The 23030-nt window shown below is 47.1% G+C and overlaps 2 protein-coding genes across 3 annotated transcripts in view; one reads left to right on the plus strand and one right to left on the minus strand.

Annotated features, from left to right (window-relative positions):
• The window catches only part of DNPEP (aspartyl aminopeptidase), a 121654-nt gene that overhangs the window by 21122 nt on the left and 77502 nt on the right, over window positions 1-23030 (minus strand). Inside the window, exons 1-5 of one of the 2 annotated variants that reach the window (XM_078866033.1) lie at window positions 12908-13071; window positions 7891-7981; window positions 6163-6251; window positions 4416-4529; window positions 2629-2754 (exon numbers count right to left, since the gene is read on the minus strand). In XM_078866033.1, coding sequence (XP_078722159.1) covers window positions 2629-2754; window positions 4416-4529; window positions 6163-6251; window positions 7891-7981; window positions 12908-12913 — 426 coding nt within the window. In that variant the 5' untranslated portion in view covers window positions 12914-13071. Of the gene's footprint in view, window positions 1-2628; window positions 2755-4415; window positions 4530-6162; window positions 6252-7890; window positions 7982-12907; window positions 13072-23030 lie in introns of those variants that run through there. The other variant, XM_078866032.1, reaches the window with a different exon arrangement.
• The window catches only part of LOC144938215 (receptor-type tyrosine-protein phosphatase N2-like), a 193825-nt gene continuing 191630 nt past the window's right edge, over window positions 20836-23030 (plus strand). The window contains exon 1 of the mRNA XM_078866031.1: window positions 20836-21066. Within this exon, the coding sequence (XP_078722157.1) occupies window positions 21009-21066 (58 nt within the window). The 5' untranslated portion in view covers window positions 20836-21008. The remainder of the gene's footprint in view (window positions 21067-23030) is intronic.

Genomic DNA, 23030 nt, shown 5'->3' on the forward strand with positions numbered 1-23030 from the left:
CGAGCACCCTTAACGCGACCCCGAGAGAGGCCAACAACGCACCTGACGATCCCCTCTATATTTATTTTCTTCTCGACAGCACGGGGCCGTTCCGGGGACACGCCTTCCCGCAGGGACGGGTCGTTTAAGACTGCGTCCAAACCAAGAGAAACCATTGAAAATTCTGACCCAGTACGGACGGCGGTAACAGAATGCAGCGCCCGAGCAATCGGGCGTGAAGCCAAGCCACTGCCACTGCGGCAGAGAATCACCCAGCTGTTTAGTCGGGTTGCCCGCCATACTCTTGTCCACGACACGCTGCGTTCGTAATTTTCACAATGCGCCAATTACCGCGACGCAAGCGTCACTAAACTGTGCAACGGAATTTTCTTAAAACAGGGTCGCAGCGTGGCGCAGTAGTAAGTAACACTTGTGCCTCTCGGCAAGGAAGTCCCAGATTCGATTCCTGACTCAGGCGGATTTCTGCGTGGAATATGTATGTCCTCCCCCCCGCCCCACCACCCTGCTGTTGCTGATATGATTATCATGGATCTTACATTGTACGATGTATCCTCGTATCTGATCTTACTATGATCTGTCCAAGTTTGGTACAGGTTTGGTATGAAGTTCAATAATACTGGTAGGAACCTCCTGGTTCCACCAGCCCACAGGGGATTATTGTGTCCGTCCGTCGTGCATAAAAAATGGGAGGGGTGGGGCTGGGTGGAGAGGGGAGGGTAGGGAGGGGCTGGGTGGGGAGGGGAGGGGCTGGGCGGGGAAGGTGGGGAGGGGCTGGGTGGGGGGTGGGAGGGGTGGGGCTGGGTGGGGAAGGGCTGGTCACCCCGTGGTGCCCTTATAAAACTCAACATTTAACCTACTCACGCCGACTTGTGCCCGCCCTCACAGTCGGCCGTATATGCGGAATACACTACGCCGCCGTTGACCCTGGCCATTGACCGAGCAACCCAACGTTCCTACCAGCTCCCTCCGCAGGAATGCGTTAATTCAAACTTTTAACGTGCACAGTATTTGCGAACTCTCGAAGACAGTGAACAACTCAGAAGTGTGAAGCTCTGCGGTCCTACATATAATAAAGGTGTTGAACATCTTGACACCTGTATTTATGCCAGAAAGGGTAAAGCTTTTTTTTTTTAGCATGCAATATATTGATACTGGCAAAAAACATGTCCCGTAGATTTGTTAAAGTGTTATCGGCCAACTGATGAACGTTTACACTTGGGAGGAAACCGGAGCACCTGGAGGATACCCACGCGTGCGAGGGGAGACACTCCATCCCATACATACGGAACAGATTGGGGGTCCACATTTTGTTCTCTACTGCCACGACGTATGGCACCCCGACGCCCACGAGAAGGGAGGTGTGCAACATTTGTGCGATCCACAAACTCTCGACTCCACGGTGCTAGATTACAGGCCATCACTGCCGAAACTGCAAAAAGACATTCCCTGAGCCGGCGGTAATGCCTGTTTAAGCTAATCTGGCAAAAACGGGTGCAATGCTGGAGACAAACGTCGGTTCTGGTTCGGGGGGTCAAGGTGCTCGCGCAACAGGAGATTCTGTGGCAGCATTTGAAATAGCATTCAGATTAGATTGCATAACAAAGGATGAAGGCGAAAATAAATAAAGAAACGATTGCTTGCACGATATCGGACACAAACGAGGTTGTGGTTTGCGATGGCCATGGTGCGAGAGGTCGCCAAGAGGACAATTACATTCACGTGACGGTCGTGGGTGTAATCGAATAAGCAGCCCCTGCAAATGCTACTGTGACAAATTGCATTAACTGGTCAAAAAATCAGCTGAGCAGGCTGCTAATGACATTTAAAGAGCACGCGCTGGGGCTTATAACAAGCAAGACCCTGCGAGCAAAAAAAAAAAACCAGGCCGGTTAAAAACACACGTGCAGAGAGGTGAACAATCGGCAAGTAACGATTAAAAATAGATTACTGCACGCACGATACATGTGTTCATTCGTACGTGTGAGAATTGATTACTGGACGCAAATGAAATGCCAACGTTACATGCCAGGCTAACGGAGTGAACAAAAATAGGAGACAGAGATAACCAAATTATACAAAAAAAGACCAACAAAATATATTGATCCTGGATGGGAATTGCAACCTCAATCCGTGATGATTCATCAAATCGCTGGGAGGGGCGGAGGGAGGGGAGGGTATGAATTGTTACAGTGAACAGCATGGGCCTGAATGACTCTTTCTTTTTAATGTCCAATATCATGAATTCGTTATGAAGCTATTCATGATGTTTCATTCAATTAATCGTCCATAAATCGTAATCGATTACCGACATCGTGGTCGATTTGCTCAGCCACCTTTAAAAATGGCTGACCCGCCCACATCCTGCCTCCGGAAGTTAGGAAACCCCCCGACAAGCCATGCCCAGCGCAACAGTATGTATGTTGAACTTCTTTCGCACCGCACGTAGCCAACCGTGCCGATCATGCCGATGACGTCGCTAAGCCTCATCCACCACCTCCAGTCCAGTGGCACATGTGTGAAAGGAGAGGCGAAATATTGTCGTGTTATCCGATGGGCGCGAGTAATCGAACCAACAATAGGCAGAGTAATAATAATAATAGAGCCCAGGTGTACAAAGCGATGTACCACCTTGACAATGACGCGCCCGGCCACGGTGAGGTCCCGGTCGAACCACGTGTTCCAGATGCCTCCTCCGTAGCACTCCGCGCTCACTTGCAGGCACCCGGCACTCAGCTTCCGCGAGCGTGGTTTTACCTGATTATTCATGATAAAAAGGGGGGGGGGGGGGTTTGGGTTAGATCGCGTAAGTACACATGCACGCACACACAAATTGACAACAGTCCCCCATTTACACTTTTCGACAGTTGGAGCAAGTGCTGTTGCAGTCCGAAGCCCTACTGACGTGGCAATCAGAAGACAGCCAACAGCGGATGTTGGCATAACAAAACGCACAATCAAACACGTTGGCAGCGAAACTAGGCAGCATTGATTCCAAGGTGAAATCTCTCCACCAGTGTCATCATTAACAGAGCCTTATGGGTGACGTGTAAATGGATGGTGTATAATTCACGTCCTCATATTCTGTCTCACCGAGGCTTGGCTTCGCACACCATTGCGTGAGCTCCGCTCCACTCTCTTGAGCTGCCCCCCCTTGGCTACCACCTCTACGTGCGCACAGCTTTTGCTCATCTTGTCAGTGGGCCTGGGGAAAATAACTGTCGTCTTAAAACCCCGACTTTAAATTCTCTTGCTATAAACTCCTAAAATATTTCACTACTTTTGAGCATATCTCATCATCCGCCCCCCCCCGCCGCTTTCAAGCTTGGTGCCGATATCAGCAGGGTGAGCCGTGCCGCTTTCACTCTCATCCTGAAAAATTAACCCGTAAAAACTAAGTTTTCACTCTAAATCCTTTATATGCGTGGCGGCTAGAGTCCTCTCGTCCTCTGGCTTGAGATGGCACCTATGGGTCAGATGATTGCCTGCCTCCATTAAACAATTGGTAATTAAATATAATATTTTTGTCCTAAAAAGTGTAAAATTTTGGAAAAAAAATGTTCACGAACATTAATTGTCACGCACAACGAGTCTGTGTGCAAAATGCCAGCTCGATTGGATGACGGGAAGTGGGTTAAAAAACGACCGAAAGATTTGCACGGTCCTAAGCAAGCAAGCGAACTTAATATAAAGGATTTAAAAATATCCAAACTCGGACCCAACATCCCTGCCTACGTCCATCCAAATTCAAACCCATTCCTCCCTTATCACTCGAAAAAATCCTAGAAGGGGCTATCTTATCCTATCTCTCCAAACACCTCTTCCTCCCTCCATGGCCGTCCTGAAACGACTCAGTGTCATCTGGTTTCCACCAAGGCCATTAAACAGAAACCAGTCTCCTTAATGTGTTAAATAATATTCTCTCTGCAGACCTCGGGCAAATCTCAGTTCTCTGCAACATTTCTGTTGCCTATCAACAGCACCGCATTCTCTGTGAGCATGTCTATGACTAAATAGGCATCTCCAACAAACTACTTCCCAGATTCCACCGCCACCTCTCGAACCTTTCCTTCTGTGTTTCCACAACCGAAGATGCTTGCTTTTTTATGTTTTTAAACGAAGATGCTTAAATAGGCCTTACTCTGCTGATGAGACCCAGAACATAGACGCCAGTCCACAGGTTGTCTTACTTTAACAAATGCAGCTGTAAATATCATCAGCTCGGAAAGTCCATACACTGACGGACTGAAAAAGAATGTTTTTTTGTTCGCCTGCAGAGATGGCGTCTGGATTTTTCGATTATCAGATGACCTTCATTTACAATCAAGCGAGGCGAGCAGTCTCTTTTTATCAAGGGAGAGCTGATGATGAGACAATAATGTTGGAATCGCTGAGACAAAGGCCACGCCGTTTCTGACCCTGAGACAGGGGCTGTCCGTGTGAGCTCCGATGATGCTGAACCCATTCCCTGGCTTGTACTTCCCGCCCACGGCAAACGCGATGATCGTCGAGTAGTTTCTAGTCACAAAGTACTGAAAAAACAAAGACATAAAACACACACCATGTCAACTCCGGCATGAGGTTTAAGGCAACATTGCAAGTTCTGGAGGTGTAATTATCAGAAGTGTAAAGATGCATCTGTATGTTGAACTTCTTTCGCACTGTTCATAGCCAACCGTGCTAGTTGGAGGTGCATCCATTAACACGGAATGTCTTTAGTTACTCATAATATTTAATCCAAACTGTCAATTTAAGATAACTTCACTTGCAATTGCATTTTACATCGTACATAGTTGACACAGTTGCTTTTGCACCGATTACAATCGCTTATTCGTTTCACTCTTGCCATTGTGGTGATGAAGGTCACTCTCTTGCAACTGCGACAATCCTAGTCTCTAGAATTCGTACTTGGGTTAATAAATCTAAAACTTGAAACTCTTAAGGCTCCAGATGCCTACGATTGTGTGTAACGGTTATGTAAATTATATGCTAATCATATGCTCGAGTTAATTTTTTGGATAATGAAGTGAACAAATCAGACAAATAAAAAAACACAGACAGTAAAAATTAGACGAATAATGATGGATTCTTGAACAAAGTGGCAGCCGTGAATAGCAACAATTTATCACCAGAAAGGTGAATCATTGCAACCTGACCAGCAATGCAAACATTTTAATACATTTTTTGTCACGATACACACATCAAATGGTGCACGTGAGAATGAAATATTTAAACATTTGTATACGTTGTAAGTAATGAGGTCATGTGACCCCCCTCCCCCCACCCTGCAGCCCTAGAGGCTGCCAGATTCGAACCGTGACCTCTGAACCATAAGGGCCCGGCAAATCATAACAACAGGCCTATACACAGTACAGTGCAACAAAGTCGCATTTATAAATATCAGGGCAAGGCATAAAAAAAAAACTCGAGACATATTTTAGGACGATGCCAACACTCTCGAGAAAGCCTCGAAAAGAAAAATTCCAATTGTCGAATCGCGCCTGCCTTCCGTCTGTTTCTAATAACAAAATGCTTCTCTTTTCGGCATTGTATACAACCAATGAAGCGTCAACAATTTGTGTTTAACAACACGAACTGCGCAATGCGCTTGCATAATCCTCAAGTCGCCAATAGCAGCCGTCGGTTCGTGAATAATACTGTAATACCCAACTTGTCATGCAAAATGGAGATTTCGTGTCGCGGTGACGTCTTCCGAGATCCTTTGTGCGTGCGGTTTTTTTTTTGGTTCATTAATATTCCCACATTGGCGAGAATCAATCTTTGAGCCCGCCTGTGGAGCAGACAATCTAGGACGCACGGGTGAACTCAATTTAAAAAATATATATATAAAGATACAGCCCTGCAATTGCTTAAACACTAAGGCTGGCACAAGAGCCACCATTAGAGGGAGCTCTGAAGATCCCCTCTAGCAGGTAATTTGGCCTACTAGTCAAGTACTCATTTATTCTGCTGGGTTGACAGAGGCGGGGAGATATAAGAAAACCTGCCCCATTGTTTTAACTGCTGTGCCGGGAGGTAGAACCGGCGAACTCTGGGCTGAAAGTCCATTGCGCTCTAACCATTACATCACAGCAGCAGCAGCAACTCGGAAACCCATAGCGGCCACAGTTGAAATTGAGCTGACGACCAAGGTGAAGGGGTTACCTTGTTTGCTGGGGCAATGTCCCACTGCTCAGTCTCCTTGAGCTCTTGGAATCCCGCCAGCTTCAGCTGAACCTTGCACTCCTCCACCACTGGGAGAAGACCCACGCGCACAAGACATGAAGAGGACACCAGCAACTCGGGCCACTGAAGTGCATCGCAAAGTCACTCCGATTTTTTGGCCTATTTTTCAACTTTTGGGGGGTTTTTTTGTTGCACGCAATGACATTTCCTCCAGGCGAATTTCACAACGTAATAAGGCAACTGACAAAAAGTTAATGTCCAAAGGTGCAGTGCTTGTTACAATGTGAGTAAAAAAATTGTTTTTCATTAAACTGACAACTTGCGAAAATACTGGCGAGAAGTTTCCAAATCGGGAGAAATTAGCACTTGCATGATCTGATATTTTGTGATAATATATGCACTGCAGGAAACGTTATTGACGTTTATTGTTAACACTTTTCAAACTAAGTTTGAAAGCAGAGCTAATTCATGCATTAGCTCTGTCCTTCTATCCATCTGTCTGCCTGCAACATGGGGTCATGAGAACTCCTGTAAAGGTGATCTGAAATAAGTTCAATGATCACACTAACCTGTATAGCTATAAGGCACTTGCCGAAAATCAGTGCCAAATAAGCCTTTGCGGCCAAGGCCGTGTTGTCACACATCATGCATGTACCTCGCCTCCCATGAACTTGTGTGACATCATCTGTCAACGTCACACTTCAAGCCACATGTGACGTAATCTCATTGTAAAAACTCGGATCGTGACATTATTACCGTTAAATACATGGGTATCCACGATTTGTATTCCTGGATGTATACTATTCTGGTATTGACAATAAACATAACAACTTAAATGTGCACCCTAGGGGAGATAAAACTTACCACCCTCTATTCACATCACAAAGTTACCTAGAATACAAAGACGATGTTTGCTTAATGGGCCTGGTTTGCTCAAAATATTTTCTTGCAATGAAATTGAACTTTTTTTTTTGCAATTTAAATGTAACTGCATTTCGTACAAATATTGGATAAAGCTCTCCGATGTGTTTCGAGTTGTGCCGAGTGTTGTTCAGCGTGATGTTCGACGTATCACTCCCAAGTGCTGGGAGCTTCTTCAGGGCAGAGGTCGCAACCGGGTACCCGATACTCGTACCCTACCCGATACCCGGCTACCCGTACCCAGGCGGGTACGGGTAGCCGTTTGCGATCCTGGTGCGGCCGGGTACGGGTAGCCGGGTATCGGGTAGGGTACGGGTACCCGTTTGCTACCCTGGTGCGGCCGGGTACGGGTACGGGTAAGGAATCAAAACCCATTTGCGACCTCTGCTTCAGGGTAACTTCTTCAGAAAAAATACAGTTTCTGAGAAGCTCTCAGCATTTGAAGAAACTCAAAAAACACATCAAAGAGCTGCACAGGACAGAACCGCAATAACCTACGCAGTCTATACGAGACGAAGGAAAATGTAATTTTAACTGAAATTTCATCTTGTGTAATTTAATTGAATACACGCTGGACAAAATCCACATCCCCCAGAAACCAACATTAGTTTAATAATGGAGGGGAGGGAAAGCCTCAGCAAGGATAGCAATCGTGCCGACAAATCTGCTTTCATGTAGACCTGACTCAATGGCAAGTGAAGATAATTAACCGAGCATAAAGAGCACCATCTAAAAGGAGGCAGGGATTGTGCGGTGGTGAAATTTGAAAGTTAATGACGGGCTTACCATGGTAAGGTGACGGTCCCTTGTTGACAAATGAAAGGAAGTCCTTTGCCACTGTGCGGATGGTGTCACTGCGAGAGGCTTTAATTGTGGCCTGAAATCAAAATCAGCGCGTTTTTTTTGTAAACTGCATTAGGCCATACACTGGTTTTTTTTTCACAAAACGTTCGAAAAATGTAAATACATGTAGTCCAGAATTGCCCTGCAATTATCTTTACCCTGGCCCTGCAATGGTAGGCAGAGACATTTGTGTTAATAGATTTCGGGTTAGGTGTCTCATTAACTCCTCCTTGTGTGCATCTGCACTGTACTTGCATTATTAGCATGCTGCGAATCGGCACCTTCATTAACAACTCGGGCGTTTCTTATCCTTTAAATGAAGTTCTCACTCGAGACAATGACTCGGGTTACCCTGTCGGCCCACAACCCAATAATAGTATTGCTGACCCCAATTAGCTCTCGATTTTATCCGTGGGCAGAGCATTTGGGTTGCGGATTAACCTTGCTCATTCATGCGCATTGGTTAAGTTTTACTGGTAGGAACCTCCTGGTTACACAAGCCCACATGGGATTATTGTGTCCGTCGTGCAGGGAGGGCCTGGGTGGGGAGGGGCTGGGTGGGGCTGGGCGGGGAGGGGCTGGGTAGGGAGGGTGGGGAGGGGCTGGGTGGGGAGGGTGGGGCTGGGTGGGGGGTGGGAAGGGTGGGGCTGGTGACCCCGTGGTGCCCTTATAAAACTCAACGTTTAACCTACTCACGCCGGCTTGTGCCCGCCCTCACAGTCGGGCATATTTGCGGAATACACCACGCCGCCATTGACCCTAGCCATTGACCGAGCAACCCAACGTTCCTACCAGCTCCCTCCGCAGGATTGTGTTTAGCTGCTCCTGAATCGTTGGAGGTCAGTGACTCAGTGTGCCCACATTGCTACAAACACTAAGGCAGACAAAAATAGATTACTTAAAGAAAACAAATCCAGATGACACATTCTACATCTTCAGCCCCTATTCTACGTTAGTAAACAGAACGGATGTGTGTATAGCTTAATTTAAAATTGGTTTTGCATTATTCTTGTTTTGGTTTTATCTGGGCCATCACTCCCCTCCGCCCCATTACCACAGATAATCGAGGCAACTGTAGCTCTGGGTGTGATTCTGGTAAACCTGCACAATACTGAGCTACACTGGAGCACAGATTGCACAAGTAAACACTTTAAAAAACACGCTTTAATGAAATGTACCGTACGTGTAATGGCAAAACTCCACGATTCCGGGAATTGGCCCCGAAGCTTGCCACAATGTAAGGGGCCGTGGTGATTTACAGCCAACGTCAGTTGAGCGTGGACAATTAGAGCCAAGCCGAAACATAAAAAAAAAAATTTTACGATAGAATATAGTATTGTCATCAGTATACCAAGTTTGAAGTTGATACCACATTGGGAAGTGGGTAAAAATTTAGTTACAAGATTTGAGAATACAACAGACAGAGTGAGTTAAATAAAAGCGTGTAATGAAAAAAATTAGCTCAACGGGCATTTCATTACAGCGATATTTAAGATATTCAACCGTTTAATATGAAAGTGATTTTTTTTTTGGAAGCTACATTTTTAGGACATAAAATGATGGATGTTACATTGAATGCCTCTGACCATATCACCCTGATTGCGCCCCAATCTCAGCAAAAGTCAGAAGCCCAGCAAGCACGAGCCCACTTAACGTACAACCACACGAAGACCTTAGTCACCGTGTGATACGTTTGTGCTTATCTCTCAGTTGAAAGGTTAGGGTGCACAACAAGTACGTTGTTTTTCCAAACACCACTGCAAAACTTCTCCCATTACGGACCCAAAAAGCAGCCTCCCCGACCAAGCCGGATTTCGCAACTGGACGTAGCTGCTGCAAACTCATCCGTTGCCTTCAGCATCCTCATAGAAAATGTTTTTTCTGCGTTCCCAAGAAAACCGGCAAATGCAATGACTGACTTCTCTGCTGCCCTTTGACACCTTTTGGCGTCACGGCCTGCTGCTGAAGATGGCTAAAATGACCAGATGCCATTCTACTGTACGACGCGGTGATCAGCAACTACACTCTTAGGGTGCACATCGCCAGTAAACACAGCCGCAAGATAATTGTGAATAATATTCTCCCTCGAGGCTCGGCACGAGCACCGTGTGTGCGTGTATGTTAAACTTCTTTCGCACCGTACGTAGCCAACCATGCTAATCGGAGGTGTGGGGGAAGGTCAACAAACTAAACACAAAAAGCAGTTCTATAGAAATGAGTTTTCCTAATATCGGAAGAGCATCTGAAAGCGAGCAATGCAGTGACCGACTTTGTTCGATCGTTAGCCAAAAGCAGCTGCTGTGAGGATGGGCCATCACTATTTAAGAATGTATGTGACCTGCCATTAACATCATCTCGCAGGTACATATTTGCAGATGATATAGCCCTTCATGTAGAGGGCACAAACTTCGAAGACATTGCCAATTCTCGCACAGCTGAGCTGATGCTATTCGAGGGATATTTCCATCGCCAGTGACTCCAACCAAATCCATCCAAAACCACCGCAGGTGCTTTGCACATGAACGTTCATGCAGCAGATAACCACCCTTGATGTTGTCCTTCGATGGTAGCCCAGTGTACTGTAACCCCCTCTTCAGAAATATCGAGGGGTTATCATGGACAGAAGTCTGGCCGTCAAGCCCCACATAAACCGATCTGTAAAAAACAGTAAATCAAGATATTGCCCTGCTGCAGGAACCTTCAGGAACGACCTGGCGTGCCTCAACTGATGTGCTGCCAACTACCGCCCTACCACTGCCGATCTACTCCAGGGCTGGGGAACCTTTTTTCTGCCAAGGGCCATTTGGACATTTATAACACCATTCGCGGGCCATACAAAATTGTCAACTTAAAACTTAGCCTGTTATATTTGGTCAAACATTTAATTAACTCACCCCTAATGCGATGGCTGGAACTGCTTCTCTTTGGCGAGGCGTGTGATGTTAGCTGGTATTGATCATGTTGCTGCTACTCGCAACTGCTTTTCCAGGATTGCTCCTAGATTTATTGCATTTCGAGTCCCGACTGCGGTTGCCTTGGCAGGGCCACGCCAAATGATTTTGTGGGCTTTATACGGCCCGTGGGCCGGACGTTCCCCACCCCTGATCTACTCAGTGGCAGAGGTACTGTGCGCCTAGCCTGGGAACTCGTACACAAAACTGCCACGTGCACAATTGAATAACGCAATGCGCATCCTTAACCAGGACACTGAAAACCGACGCATATCTCCTGGGGCTCCCTGGATCTGCGGACATTGATGCCACCAAATATCCACAGAGACATGCAAACTGCAAGGGGATATACTGTACATGTTTCTTACCAATGACAACCACCTATACCCATCATCGACCAATACCTCAACAATGTACCTGGCCACAATCTCAATTCCCCTTCTGGGATCGTTCTGCCACCATCCTATAAACTCGCTCAGATCCTGTAGAATAAACCACCTCGTTTGAAACCAAAATGTCGCCCCTCCTGGGTTTTGACAGTTCTCAAAGACACTGTTGTGACCATCAGAACATCAACATGCTGATGCACTCATCTCCTTCACGGACAGAAAATTAAAGGCAAGTCAAAGGCGGAGTGCGATTTTGGCCATGCAACCCAAACTATGGACCGTACACTAAACCACTAATCACGGTAGCCAAACATTAAGCCAACGCCGTCACCTCTAACGATCCTGGCGAGATGTTAACTACCTCGCCTGGTATACAGGAGGTTGCGGGTTCGATCACGACCCTGGCGATGCCAGCTGTATATTTGGAGTTTGTGGCGTCTCTCTCTCTCTCATCATGATCACAATTGCGAGATGTTAACTACCTCGCCTGGTATACAGGAGGTTGCGGGTTCGATCACGACCCTGACGATGCCTGCTGTATATTTGGAGTTTGTGGCATCTCTCTCTCTCTCATCATGATCACAATTGCGAGATGTTAACTACCTCGCCTGGTATACAGGAGGTTGCGGGTTCGATCACGACCCTGGCGATGCCTGCTGTATATTTGGAGTTTGTGGCGTCTCTCTCTCTCTCTCATCATGATGACAATTGCGAGATGTTAACTACTTCGCCTGGTATACAGCAGGTCGTGGGTTCTATCCCGACCCGGACGCCTGCTGTACAGGGGTACTTCAAAACAATGTTAACAACTTCTGAGAATTTGCAACAATACCACAAGGCATGTGCCTCTGGGCTCTGGAGACCACCTGGAGAAGATTCCAGGCAACGCGTTGACAATGTTGGCGAACAAATGGAGACTCTTTGGAGCTATTAACATCCATTTGTTATCAATATAATTATATAATTATAAATAGTTATATAATGATATTGACACTGTAACACGTGTCAATATAATTATTATATAGTGTTACAGTGTATTATAATCCGTTCTTTTATCCGTTAAAAACGACAGTCCCATATAAGTGTTAACAAAATATTTTGAAGCACCGCTCTGCGTTAATTGTGAGCGTGTTCTTCACGTGGTCGCGTGGACTTTCCCCTCCCGAATCCTCCGTTCACCTTCTGCCACGTTGAGAGTTGAGACTCCACGTGCGATTTAAAGAGTCTCTCAGCAAGCCAGCAACGTCTGCCCGAACTTAAAATAGCGCATCGCTGTTTACTGCCGTACCATGCAAGTGCCCCTTTAAGTCTGGCTCAACGAGCACACCACACACACACAGGCCAACCCAGCACCACCCAAAGTGGGTGAAAGTGGAAATGAGAGATCTTTGATGCGTGAATTTCACTTCTTAAATCATCAACGACCACGCTCAATCCGCCGCTCGATGGCAAATGACTTCTCTACCGTGGAAAAATATACAAAAATATCTTTAAAAAGTCTGTCCCGGATTCGCTCTAAGACAAAACGTAGCCTTGGCGCGTGAATAACGTGTGGTAGGTAGTACACACACCAACACATAGACTTATAGTTGTGTGTGTTGTGTATTTATATACAGATACCTGCATGCTTGCTGGGTGCCGTTTCTAATTCGGTCCGAGGAAGCTTTCTCCAATCTTGATTTGAAGCGTCGCGATTTGCTCGATTGTATTTCTAAACCTACGTGACTTTTACCGAAAGAGCCAACGAGTATGAAGCTTTCTCAGTTTCCGGCAGACATCCGCTTACAAAGAGAGTGAATCGATTCCGGATGTTTTAAATTAAACACAGAGGACCCACAATCGATTCCCGCGATTTACCGCCGGCAAGTCGGGCGGCGTTTGAGTGTTGTGGGTGGGGGGAATCGCTCCAACACATTTAATCGTTTCGATTCGGCTTGCAATCGAGGAATCGAAAGTGTGTGGGGGTGGTGGGAGGGAGCGGTGGCGCAGCGGTTAGCGCTACGCTGCGCTACGAACCCGGCGAACCCGAGTTCGATTCCCGCTCGCGGTCAACACCGGTGACGGATTATCTGAACCGGTCCTGGGCCTCTTCACCTAGGTCGATTCAGCCTGAAATTAGTGCCTGGTTCGGTGTATGAACATCGCCACTGAGGAGACAAAGGCGGCAGGGCGTGGTGCTGGCCACCCACCCCCTCGTGTACCGTTCCGATCTTCATAGGGTGCTCGCTAACAGCACTTGCCCCTTCAGTCTGTTGAGGCTATACGGGGGATATTTGTCTTTGTGGGGTATTGGTATTTATAGATTTTGCTCGGCCGGATAGAGAGGGGGCTAAACGGGCACGGCACGGGTTCGGGAAGAGATGGAAATGATGCGGGGCTAGAGGATATGGAGCTGAGTGACCTTGCCAATAGCTGGTACCAGCGGTTGTCAAGATCGGCCTCTGTGGATGAGGCTCGCGAAGGACGCCGCTGCTGGGCAGCTGGAGGCAGTTGCCCTCCAGCAACAACGGAGGGCAGCAGAGGAGCGACGCTCACAACAACGAGCGGAGCGCCGGGCGGATAAAATGGAGCAATTTGGCATAGTAGGGGGTACAGGTGGTGCATCGGCCAGTCATCTGAGTCAGTCAACCCATGGCATCTGTTGTCGGGTCTGTCCAGTGACCTCCACGTGGCCTTAAAGTGCACCTAGCCTGGCACATGCGCAGTGGTGACGTCACGAATGACGGTTGTTGGTGGTGTTTATAGAGCTGAATAGACCGTATTCTCCAGATTATAAGACGCACTTTGTTTCCCCCTACCCTTTCTGAAATTGTTTTGTAACATTCTTACCCTATGCCCCGACTGGATATTCGTGAAGAAGAGCTTTATAGCTCATCAGATTCCTACTCCAATAGAAATACATATTCTGATTTTGGCTGCGACTTATAATCCGGCAAATCCTGTGTGTATGTGTGACTAGATTTTTGTGTAGTTTTCCTGCCGCCAGGCACAAACAAGGTTTGGGGGGGGGGAATGCGTCTTGTTCTCCGGAGTGTCTTGTTGTCGTATAGAATACGGGCAAATGCTCGTGCCGTTGAACGGTGCGTGTGTAAAGTCTAACGCGTAGACAGATTTAGGGCGTCAGCGCATTTTTCGCGAGCGTGTACAAGTAATGTGTTTAATTTCATCCGCGCATCTCATGAACAAATGTATAATTTAAAGGTCCAACCCTGCAATTACCATTACACTAGGGCAGAATCCCCAAACGATGCTGATAATGCCATTTATCCAAGAAAGCCTCACTGAGTCTCAATACTTGTTTTTTTTCAAGAGGGTCCTGCTACATTGTGGATGGCTGACCAATTACTCTACATGAATAAGAGCCTGGATTCATATGAGAGGAATTAAACTGCAGAACCCAGAGAAAATCCAGCAGGCACGTATAAGGGTGCGGTTGTAACTCGAAACCTGAACGTTAAGTGAAACGTCGTATATCGAAACGCGTTTTCCCATAAGATCCCATTATATAACCTAACATGTGTTCCTAAGAAAATATTTCCTGACCTAAAACCTACAAAAATAACACGTTTCAACGCAACTAGGATATTTGCATGCATACATATTGAGAATAATAACGAGACAGGTAAGTAAAACAAACTACTGTAAATTACTAAACCAGAAACTGGTGCACGTGTTGTGAGGTGTTAAGGGGTGGAGGGGTTACTGGCAGGGTGACGGAGGGGCAGTGGGGCTCTTGCTTTCCCCTGTGGTGGAACACAGTAGTTTGAACTGGCTTGAAACAGTGGATTCAAGAATCCACTGACATCTCCTGGGCAATTAGCCTTACAACACCTGGTATTCCCAGACCGTCTCCTATCCAAGTACTAACCAGGTTCAAAGCTGCGTGGCTTTTGACCGCTGGTAAGATTGTGCGAATTCATAACTGAGCAGATGTTTAGAGATTTTGGTGAGGAATTGTTCAAATGATGATACAAGGCAAGAAACATTGCATGAACATTCTTACTGTGTAAAATAAAAAGTAAATACGAGCTTACTAAAAATGCAAGATGGACTCCATATTTCAAGATGGTCACATTTTTCACCCACTGATGCGCATCTTCAACATACATTGGCGGAGTTGTCAGATGTGAGTTGCCATCTGCCAAGGCCTGATGGTCACCCATCTCAGTACCATATGAACCAGGCTCAGGCCTGCTTAGCTTTGACCAGATCGGGCACATTTTAGGTAATTTGGGCATCTTAGAATGATGTAATGTTTTTGTGTTGGCAAATAATCAGGAAAAAACATGACAAAAGAAAAATGTAATCAAGTGAAACCAATCACCCCCAGCGTAGCACGTAATGTAAGCTTTAATACAATTTTAAATGCAATTAACTCTAGCCAATTTATTTTGTAGCAGTGATTCACGGTGCATATGCATCACGATTTAAACCGGTTTGAAATTAAGAAAGAAAAATCATGCATACGCATTGATTCAATGATTCTTTCCAGCACGCTTTTCTTATCCTGGGATGTATTTAATTAACGGTAACAACAACAATATAGCTCGGGCCAGGCGCACAGACGTACACTCGAGTTTGGTGCTCATATTGGATAATCTTGATGAGATTGTCCATGTACCCCCCTCCGTTACAGACAGACAGAGGGAACGCTGTGTCCATTTCAGCCTTAGTTGTAAAACGTAAAAGATAATAACAATCCGGAGATATTTTTCAAGCTCATTAATTTGATCAATTAAAAGCTCAAATACAAACAGCCTTTGCTGTGGTAGCAACTATGACGGTAAATGAGATAACATGTATCCATTCCATGCTACTTTTGGGTTTTTAATGCAACTGTAGTGACATCGGGGATGTCACTGTATGGTGCCGGCCGGGAAGGGTTATGCCGTTCGATGTTCCTACATCGTGGACAGCACCGTGTGGGTGGCTGTGTGTAATACCAGCCCTAGCGGGGCTTGGCGAGCACTGGGATACGTGTCTGGAGAGAGCTCTTGAGAAGGATCAAAAGGGAACGAGAATGCTCGAGAAGGCAGGCGGGGCCGAGGGCAGAGCGGCCCCGACCTGTGAGGGATATAAGGTGGGTCCCTAAGAGCGACGGGGTTGCTGCATTCTACAAGCTGGAAGCTCAACATCTACAAGCGGGAAGCTCAACATCTACAAGCGGGAAGCTCAACATCTACAAGCTGGAAGCTCAACATCTACAAGCTGGAAGCTCAACATCTACAAGCGGGAAGCTCAACATCTACAAGCTAGAAGCTCAACATCTACAAGCTGGAAGCTCAACATCTACAAGCGGGAAGCTCAACATCTACAAGCGGGAAGCTCAACATCTACAAGCGGGAAGCTCAACATCTACAAGCGGGAAGCTCAACATCTACAAGCGGGAAGCTCAACATCTACAAGCTGGAAGCTCTACATCTCCAAGCTGGAAGCTCTACATCTCCAAGCTGGAAGCTCAACATCTACAAGCGGGAAGCTCAACATCTACAAGTGGGAAGCTCAACATCTACAAGCGGGAAGCTCAACATCTACAAGCGGGAAGCTCAACATCTACAAGCTGGAAGCTCTACATCTCCAAGCTGGAAGCTCTACATCTCCAAGCTGGAAGCTCAACATCTACAAGCGGGAAGCTCAACATCTACAAGCGGGAAGCTCAACATCTACAAGCGGGAAGCTCAACATCTACAAGCGGGAAGCTCAACATCTACAAGCTGGAAGCTCTACATCTCCAAGCTGGAAGCTCTACATCTCCAAGCTGGAAGCTCAACATCTACAAGCGGGAAGCTCAACATCTACAAGCGGGAAGCTCAACATCTACAAGCGGGAAGCTCAACATCTACAAACGGGAAGCTCTACATCTACAAGCTGGAAGCTCTACATCTCCAAGCTGGAAGCTCTACATCTCCAAGCTGGAAGCTCTACATCTACAAGCTGGAAGCTCTACATCTCCAAGCTGGAAGCTCTACATCTCCAAGCTGGAAGCTCTACATCTACAAGCGGGAAGCTCAACATCTACAAGCTGGAAGCTCAACATCTACAAGCTGGAAGCTCTACATCTACAAGCGGGAAGCTCAACATCTACAAGCTGGAAGCTCTACATCTACAAGCTGGAAGCTCTACATCTACAAGCGGGAAGCTCAACATCTACAAGCTGGAAGCTCAACATCTACAAGCTGGAAGCTCAACATCTCCAAGCTGGAAGCTCAACATCTACAAGCGGGAAGCTCAACATCTACAAGCGGGAAGCTCAACATCTACAAGCTGGAAGCTCTACATCTCCAAGCTGGAAGCTCAACATCTACAAGCTGGAAGCTCAACATCTACAAGCTGGAAGCTCAACATCTCCAAGCTGGAAGCTCAACATCTACAAGCTGGAAGCTCTACATCTACAAGCTGGAAGCTCAACATCTACAAGCTGGAAGCTCAACATCTCCAAGCTGGAAGCTCAACATCTACAAGCGGGAAGCTCAACATCTACAAGCTGGAAGCTCTACATCTACAAGCTGGAAGCTCAACATCTACAAGCTGGAAGCTCAACATCTCCAAGCTGGAAGCTCAACATCTACAAGCGGGAAGCTCAACATCTACAAGCGGGAAGCTCAACATCTACAAGCTGGAAGCTCTACATCTCCAAGCTGGAAGCTCTACATCTACAAGCTGGAAGCTCAACATCTACAAGCTGGAAGCTCAACATCTACAAGCTGGAAGCTCAACATCTCCAAGCTGGAAGCTCAACATCTACAAGCGGGAAGCTCAACATCTACAAGCTGGAAGCTCAACATCTCCAAGCTGGAAGCTCAACATCTACAAGCTGGAAGCTCAACATCTACAAGCTGGAAGCTCAACATCTCCAAGCTGGAAGCTCAACATCTACAAGCGGGAAGCTCAACATCTACAAGCTGGAAGCTCAACATCTCCAAGCTGGAAGCTCAACATCTCCAAGCTGGAAGCTCAACATCTACAAGCTGGAAGCTCAACATCTACAAGCTGGAAGCTCAACATCTCCAAGCTGGAAGCTCAACATCTACAAGCTGGAAGCTCAACATCTACAAGCTGGAAGCTCAACATCTACAAGCTGGAAGCTCAACATCTACAAGCGGGAAGCTCAACATCTACAAGCTGAAAGCTCAACATCTCCAAGCTGGAAGCTCAACATCTACAAGCTGGAAGCTCAACATCTACAAGCTGGAAGCTCAACATCTCCAAGCTGGAAGCTCTACATCTACAAGCTGGAAGCTCAACATCTACAAGCTGGAAGCTCAACATCTCCAAGCTGGAAGCTCAACATCTACAAGCAGGAAGCTCAACATCTACAAGCGGGAAGCTCAACATCTACAAGCTGGAAGCTCTACATCTCCAAGCTGGAAGCTCTACATCTACAAGCTGGAAGCTCAACATCTACAAGCTGGAAGCTCAACATCTACAAGCTGGAAGCTCAACATCTCCAAGCTGGAAGCTCAACATCTACAAGCGGGAAGCTCAACATCTACAAGCGGGAAGCTCAACATCTACAAGCTGGAAGCTCAACACCTACAAGCTGGAAGCTCAACATCTACAAGCGGGAAGCTCAACATCTCCAAGCTGGAAGCTCAACATCTACAAGCGGGAAGCTCAACATCTACAAGCTGGAAGCTCAACACCTACAAGCTGGAAGCTCAACATCTACAAGCGGGAAGCTCAACACCTACAAGCTGGAAGCTCAACATCTACAAGCGGGAAGCTCAACATCTACAAGCTGGAAGCTCAACACCTACAAGCTGGAAGCTCAACATCTACAAGCGGGAAGCTCAACATCTACAAGCGGGAAGCTCTACGTCTACACGCTGGAAGCTCAACACCTACAAGCTGGAAGCTCAACGTCTCCAAGCTGGAAGCTCAACATCTACAAGCGGGAAGCTCAACATCTACAAGCTGGAAGCTCTACATCTCCAAGCTGGAAGCTCAACATCTAGAAGCGGGAAGCTCTACGTCTCAAGCTGAAGCTCTCCGTCCTATGAGGCAACCACGTGGTTGGAGACCCGAGTGAGGGATCGACACTTTGTAGCAGTAACTTGCTGTAGTCTGGTAAAGGGGCAGTTACCCCTTTGTGTTACGGTGTTACGGTGTTACAAATAAAAGTGTTGCCTCTAAAAGGAACAACGTCTGCAACTCAGTTGGACTCACTACACAACAAATATACCAATGACTATATTTCTGGGTGGTGCAGTGGTTATCGCATTGCACAACGAACCAGTGGCCTGAGTGAGTTCAATTCTCATCAGTGGCGAATGAAATTTCACCCGGTGCAGTGGCTACATCACTCCTCCGACCTTCACTAACCCACACTGAGCAGCGTGCTGATGGGAGTGTTGTCAAGCGTTAACCTGGTACGGGTTAACCTAATTTAACCCGGGTTTGACTCAAACGATTGAGTCCAATCTGATTAATTTCAGTGTATTTTATATTAACGTGCAAAATTATCTAAACTCACTACTCCCCTAAGCCAAGAGCGGTCACAGTGTAATATCGTTGAGGACTCTTGGACGCCGGGGTTGAGGCATACGTATTTATTCCGCAACAGTTGTCACAACCGCGGACATACAACACTGGAGGGGGTATCGGCCCCCTCACCCGCTAGCTGGGAATACACTGCTAGCTATCTCTGACCTACCTCCTAGTCCTCCACTAACGGGCTAGGGGAGGCTGTCTGGCCCGACATTGGTAAGTCGGGCTACGGTACCCGGAGTCCCAGAGCACTAGCTCTGGTTCTCGGGACCACGCCGCTGGCTCGGTCCTGCGCGGCCCTGACAAGGGCGGCGACCCAGGGGAGTCCAGGGCTCTAGCTAGACGATCTTCGGTCTTCACTGGTTTAGCTTTAACATTCTACCCTGAGCTCTCCGGCTCATCCCCTTTTATACCAAAACCCCTCGCTGAGGGGTGGGGCCAGCCCCCTCAGGCTGCCCTGTGCGGACGTCGTTGAGAGCACCTCCCCGTGCACTCACGAAGCCCCGCCCACTGTGTTTGTTTCCCGTGTGATCCTATGTATACAGCCCCTCCGTAACACCCCTACAACAGTAAGACCATCAGAACAGCCTCCCACCCCTGTGCCCCCTTCCCCACGAGACACATAACGCTGCCAGGCTTTCCTCCTCCTCGCTCTCTCTCCACCCTCATCCCTCCCCTCCCCTCCTACCTCTCACCCAGACTGCCTGCGGTTTCCTTTATGCCGACTGCACACATGCACAGAGCAGCACACTTTGGGTGGGCTAGGGGGCTGGGAAGGATGGTGGTGGTAGGGCACAAACTGAGCCTGTGATATGTGAGCGCGCATCAAAACGACAGAAACGCACCCACGCGCACGCACGCAGACACACACACAGACGCACGCAGACACACACACACAGACGCACGCGGACACACACACACACACAGACGCACGCAGACACACACACACACAGACGCACGCGGACACACACACACACACAGACGCACGCAGACACACACACACACACAGACGCACGCAGACACACACACACACACAGACGCACGCAGACACACACACACACAGACGCACGCAGACACACACACACAGACGCACGCGGACGAGGAAACATCACAGCAGAGGAGACAGGCGCGGAAGAGCGGGGCAAGCAAGCGAGGAGGAGGAGGAGGATTGTGTGCAGTCTGCGAAGACAGCGGCACGCTATGTTGTTCCTGAGCTGAGTATACGGACGGGAAGATGCTCACCTCCTTTATAACGTTAGCTCTTTTGGTGATCGTTGCCGGCTCTGAATATGGTGAGGAATCACACGTACATACATACACGTACATACGCACACTAACGGAGTGATATTCACACAAACCCTGACATACGTTTCACGAATGTACATTCACAAATACCCGTTCGCACGTTCATACTGTGTACAAAGCGGCACGCACACACACACGTACACATGAACCACCAAGTGCACACGCGTTTGCTCGCCATGCCGTTGCGTGTCTACGCGGCTGGGTTATGAAGACCATGTTCCGTGCTTGATTTGTACTCTGCCTTGTATTTCTTGCGTGTTTAATTCGCACTACATGGTGAGTATGGAATCCTCGTGTGATTGGGATAACTAGGGCGCAGTTTGCGGACACGTACACTGAATGATTGTGCAAGCAGTCTCGGTAAGGAGGCCGTATTCTTTCAACATCGTGGGCAATGTCAAGATTTGGCCTCGACACGACGATGCGAAATAAAATCGTGTTTGTTATATCTGGCGGACACAAGTACATACATATATATAACGTCCAACATATTCGGCAATCGCTATGTCTTAAAGGAAACGAATATACTCTACGACGTTTCGGGCGATGGCCCTTCATAGTACATTAAAAGAAGGACACTTAAAGCGCCATTGCCCGAAACGTCGCATATTATATATTGTTTATTCTTTTAAGGCAAGGATTATTGATGAGTGTGTTGAGGTTTTTTTTTAATTGTTTTTGTTGTTGTTGTCTGTGCTTGTGCACCACTGACTATGCAGCAGCATCACTAAGTAATGTGTCGAAGAAATATATAGCGTTGTACATTTAAACACACGCACACCCGTATGAATAGTCGCCACGTCTTGGCAGATCTCACGAAAAAATCACCCCAGCAATTCAAAGGGGTTGTGAGTAGATGATGATAAAAAATGGTTTACAACTCTTTATGAATAGGTTATTGTCGAGAGTGCATTGGAAAATCATCTATTTCTAATGCAAAATACCGTCTATTAGTGTCCTGCAGACTGCACAGTGTGGCACCTCTGAATGTTAGTCTCACACAAGCACTTCAAATGCACTCGAGGATTATAATTTCTCTCTCTATATTTTTTAATCTTTAGCTTTATTATTCCGAGAAAATGCTTCCAGGATTTTGCAGCAGCAGCAGCATCAGCTCGAATTGGATCTTAAATTCAGCACCACTGCCCCATGGACAGCACCCGAGTACTGGGACCGCCCCGTTGTGGAGATTTGTCCCGGCTGTGCGCACTGTATATAGAAGCAAGTCAAGTCGTGTCGTTATTGATGGGCACGCAGAACATGGGTGAATTATAAAGGCTCGTGTCTTTGAATTGCAATAGGGGGACACACAGATCGGGAATCCCTGATTCAATGAATGAATCAATAACATTAAGTATTGATTTTTGGGCACCCGCCCCCACCAATAACCCAAAATAGTAATGTAATCTTCCTTGCAGTATAATTTATTTTTTTGTTATATATAATATAGTGATATACGCCATGGAATTAAATCTACTGTATAATATGTTATGCATTAAATAACCGCCAGCCATTCCCAATTCACCATTCGATGAAGGCTAACCCATGTCATGTTGGTCATGGGTTTTGACCATACTTCACCACGCTGCTTAGTGCGGGTTGGTAAAGGGGGAGGGGAGAGAGAGCCGGATCTGTTCTGATATTAATTGCCACTGATCTTAGCCATGCGGGAAATGAATATTGGGTGGCCAGGTTCACAACAGAGCATGGTAATCACTCTTCCACCGATCACCCAATGTGATGCTTATGATTTGGCACCTTGTCAACATACACTGTACTATGGAATTATCTGCATGTCAAATGTGTTGCCTTGTAGAATGTTGAGCCCAGACGGATGTGTCGAAACCCAGCATGCAGACGTGCAGCCCCAGAGGTATTTTTGCGTAAAAGCACAACAACAATTGTGGGCGTCTGCCGCTAAGCGACGGCGACGTCACCACAGCACTTGTGC

The sequence above is a fragment of the Lampetra fluviatilis genome, chromosome 21, assembly GCF_964198595.1.
Source record: "Lampetra fluviatilis chromosome 21, kcLamFluv1.1, whole genome shotgun sequence".
NCBI lineage: Eukaryota > Metazoa > Chordata > Hyperoartia > Petromyzontiformes > Petromyzontidae > Lampetra > Lampetra fluviatilis.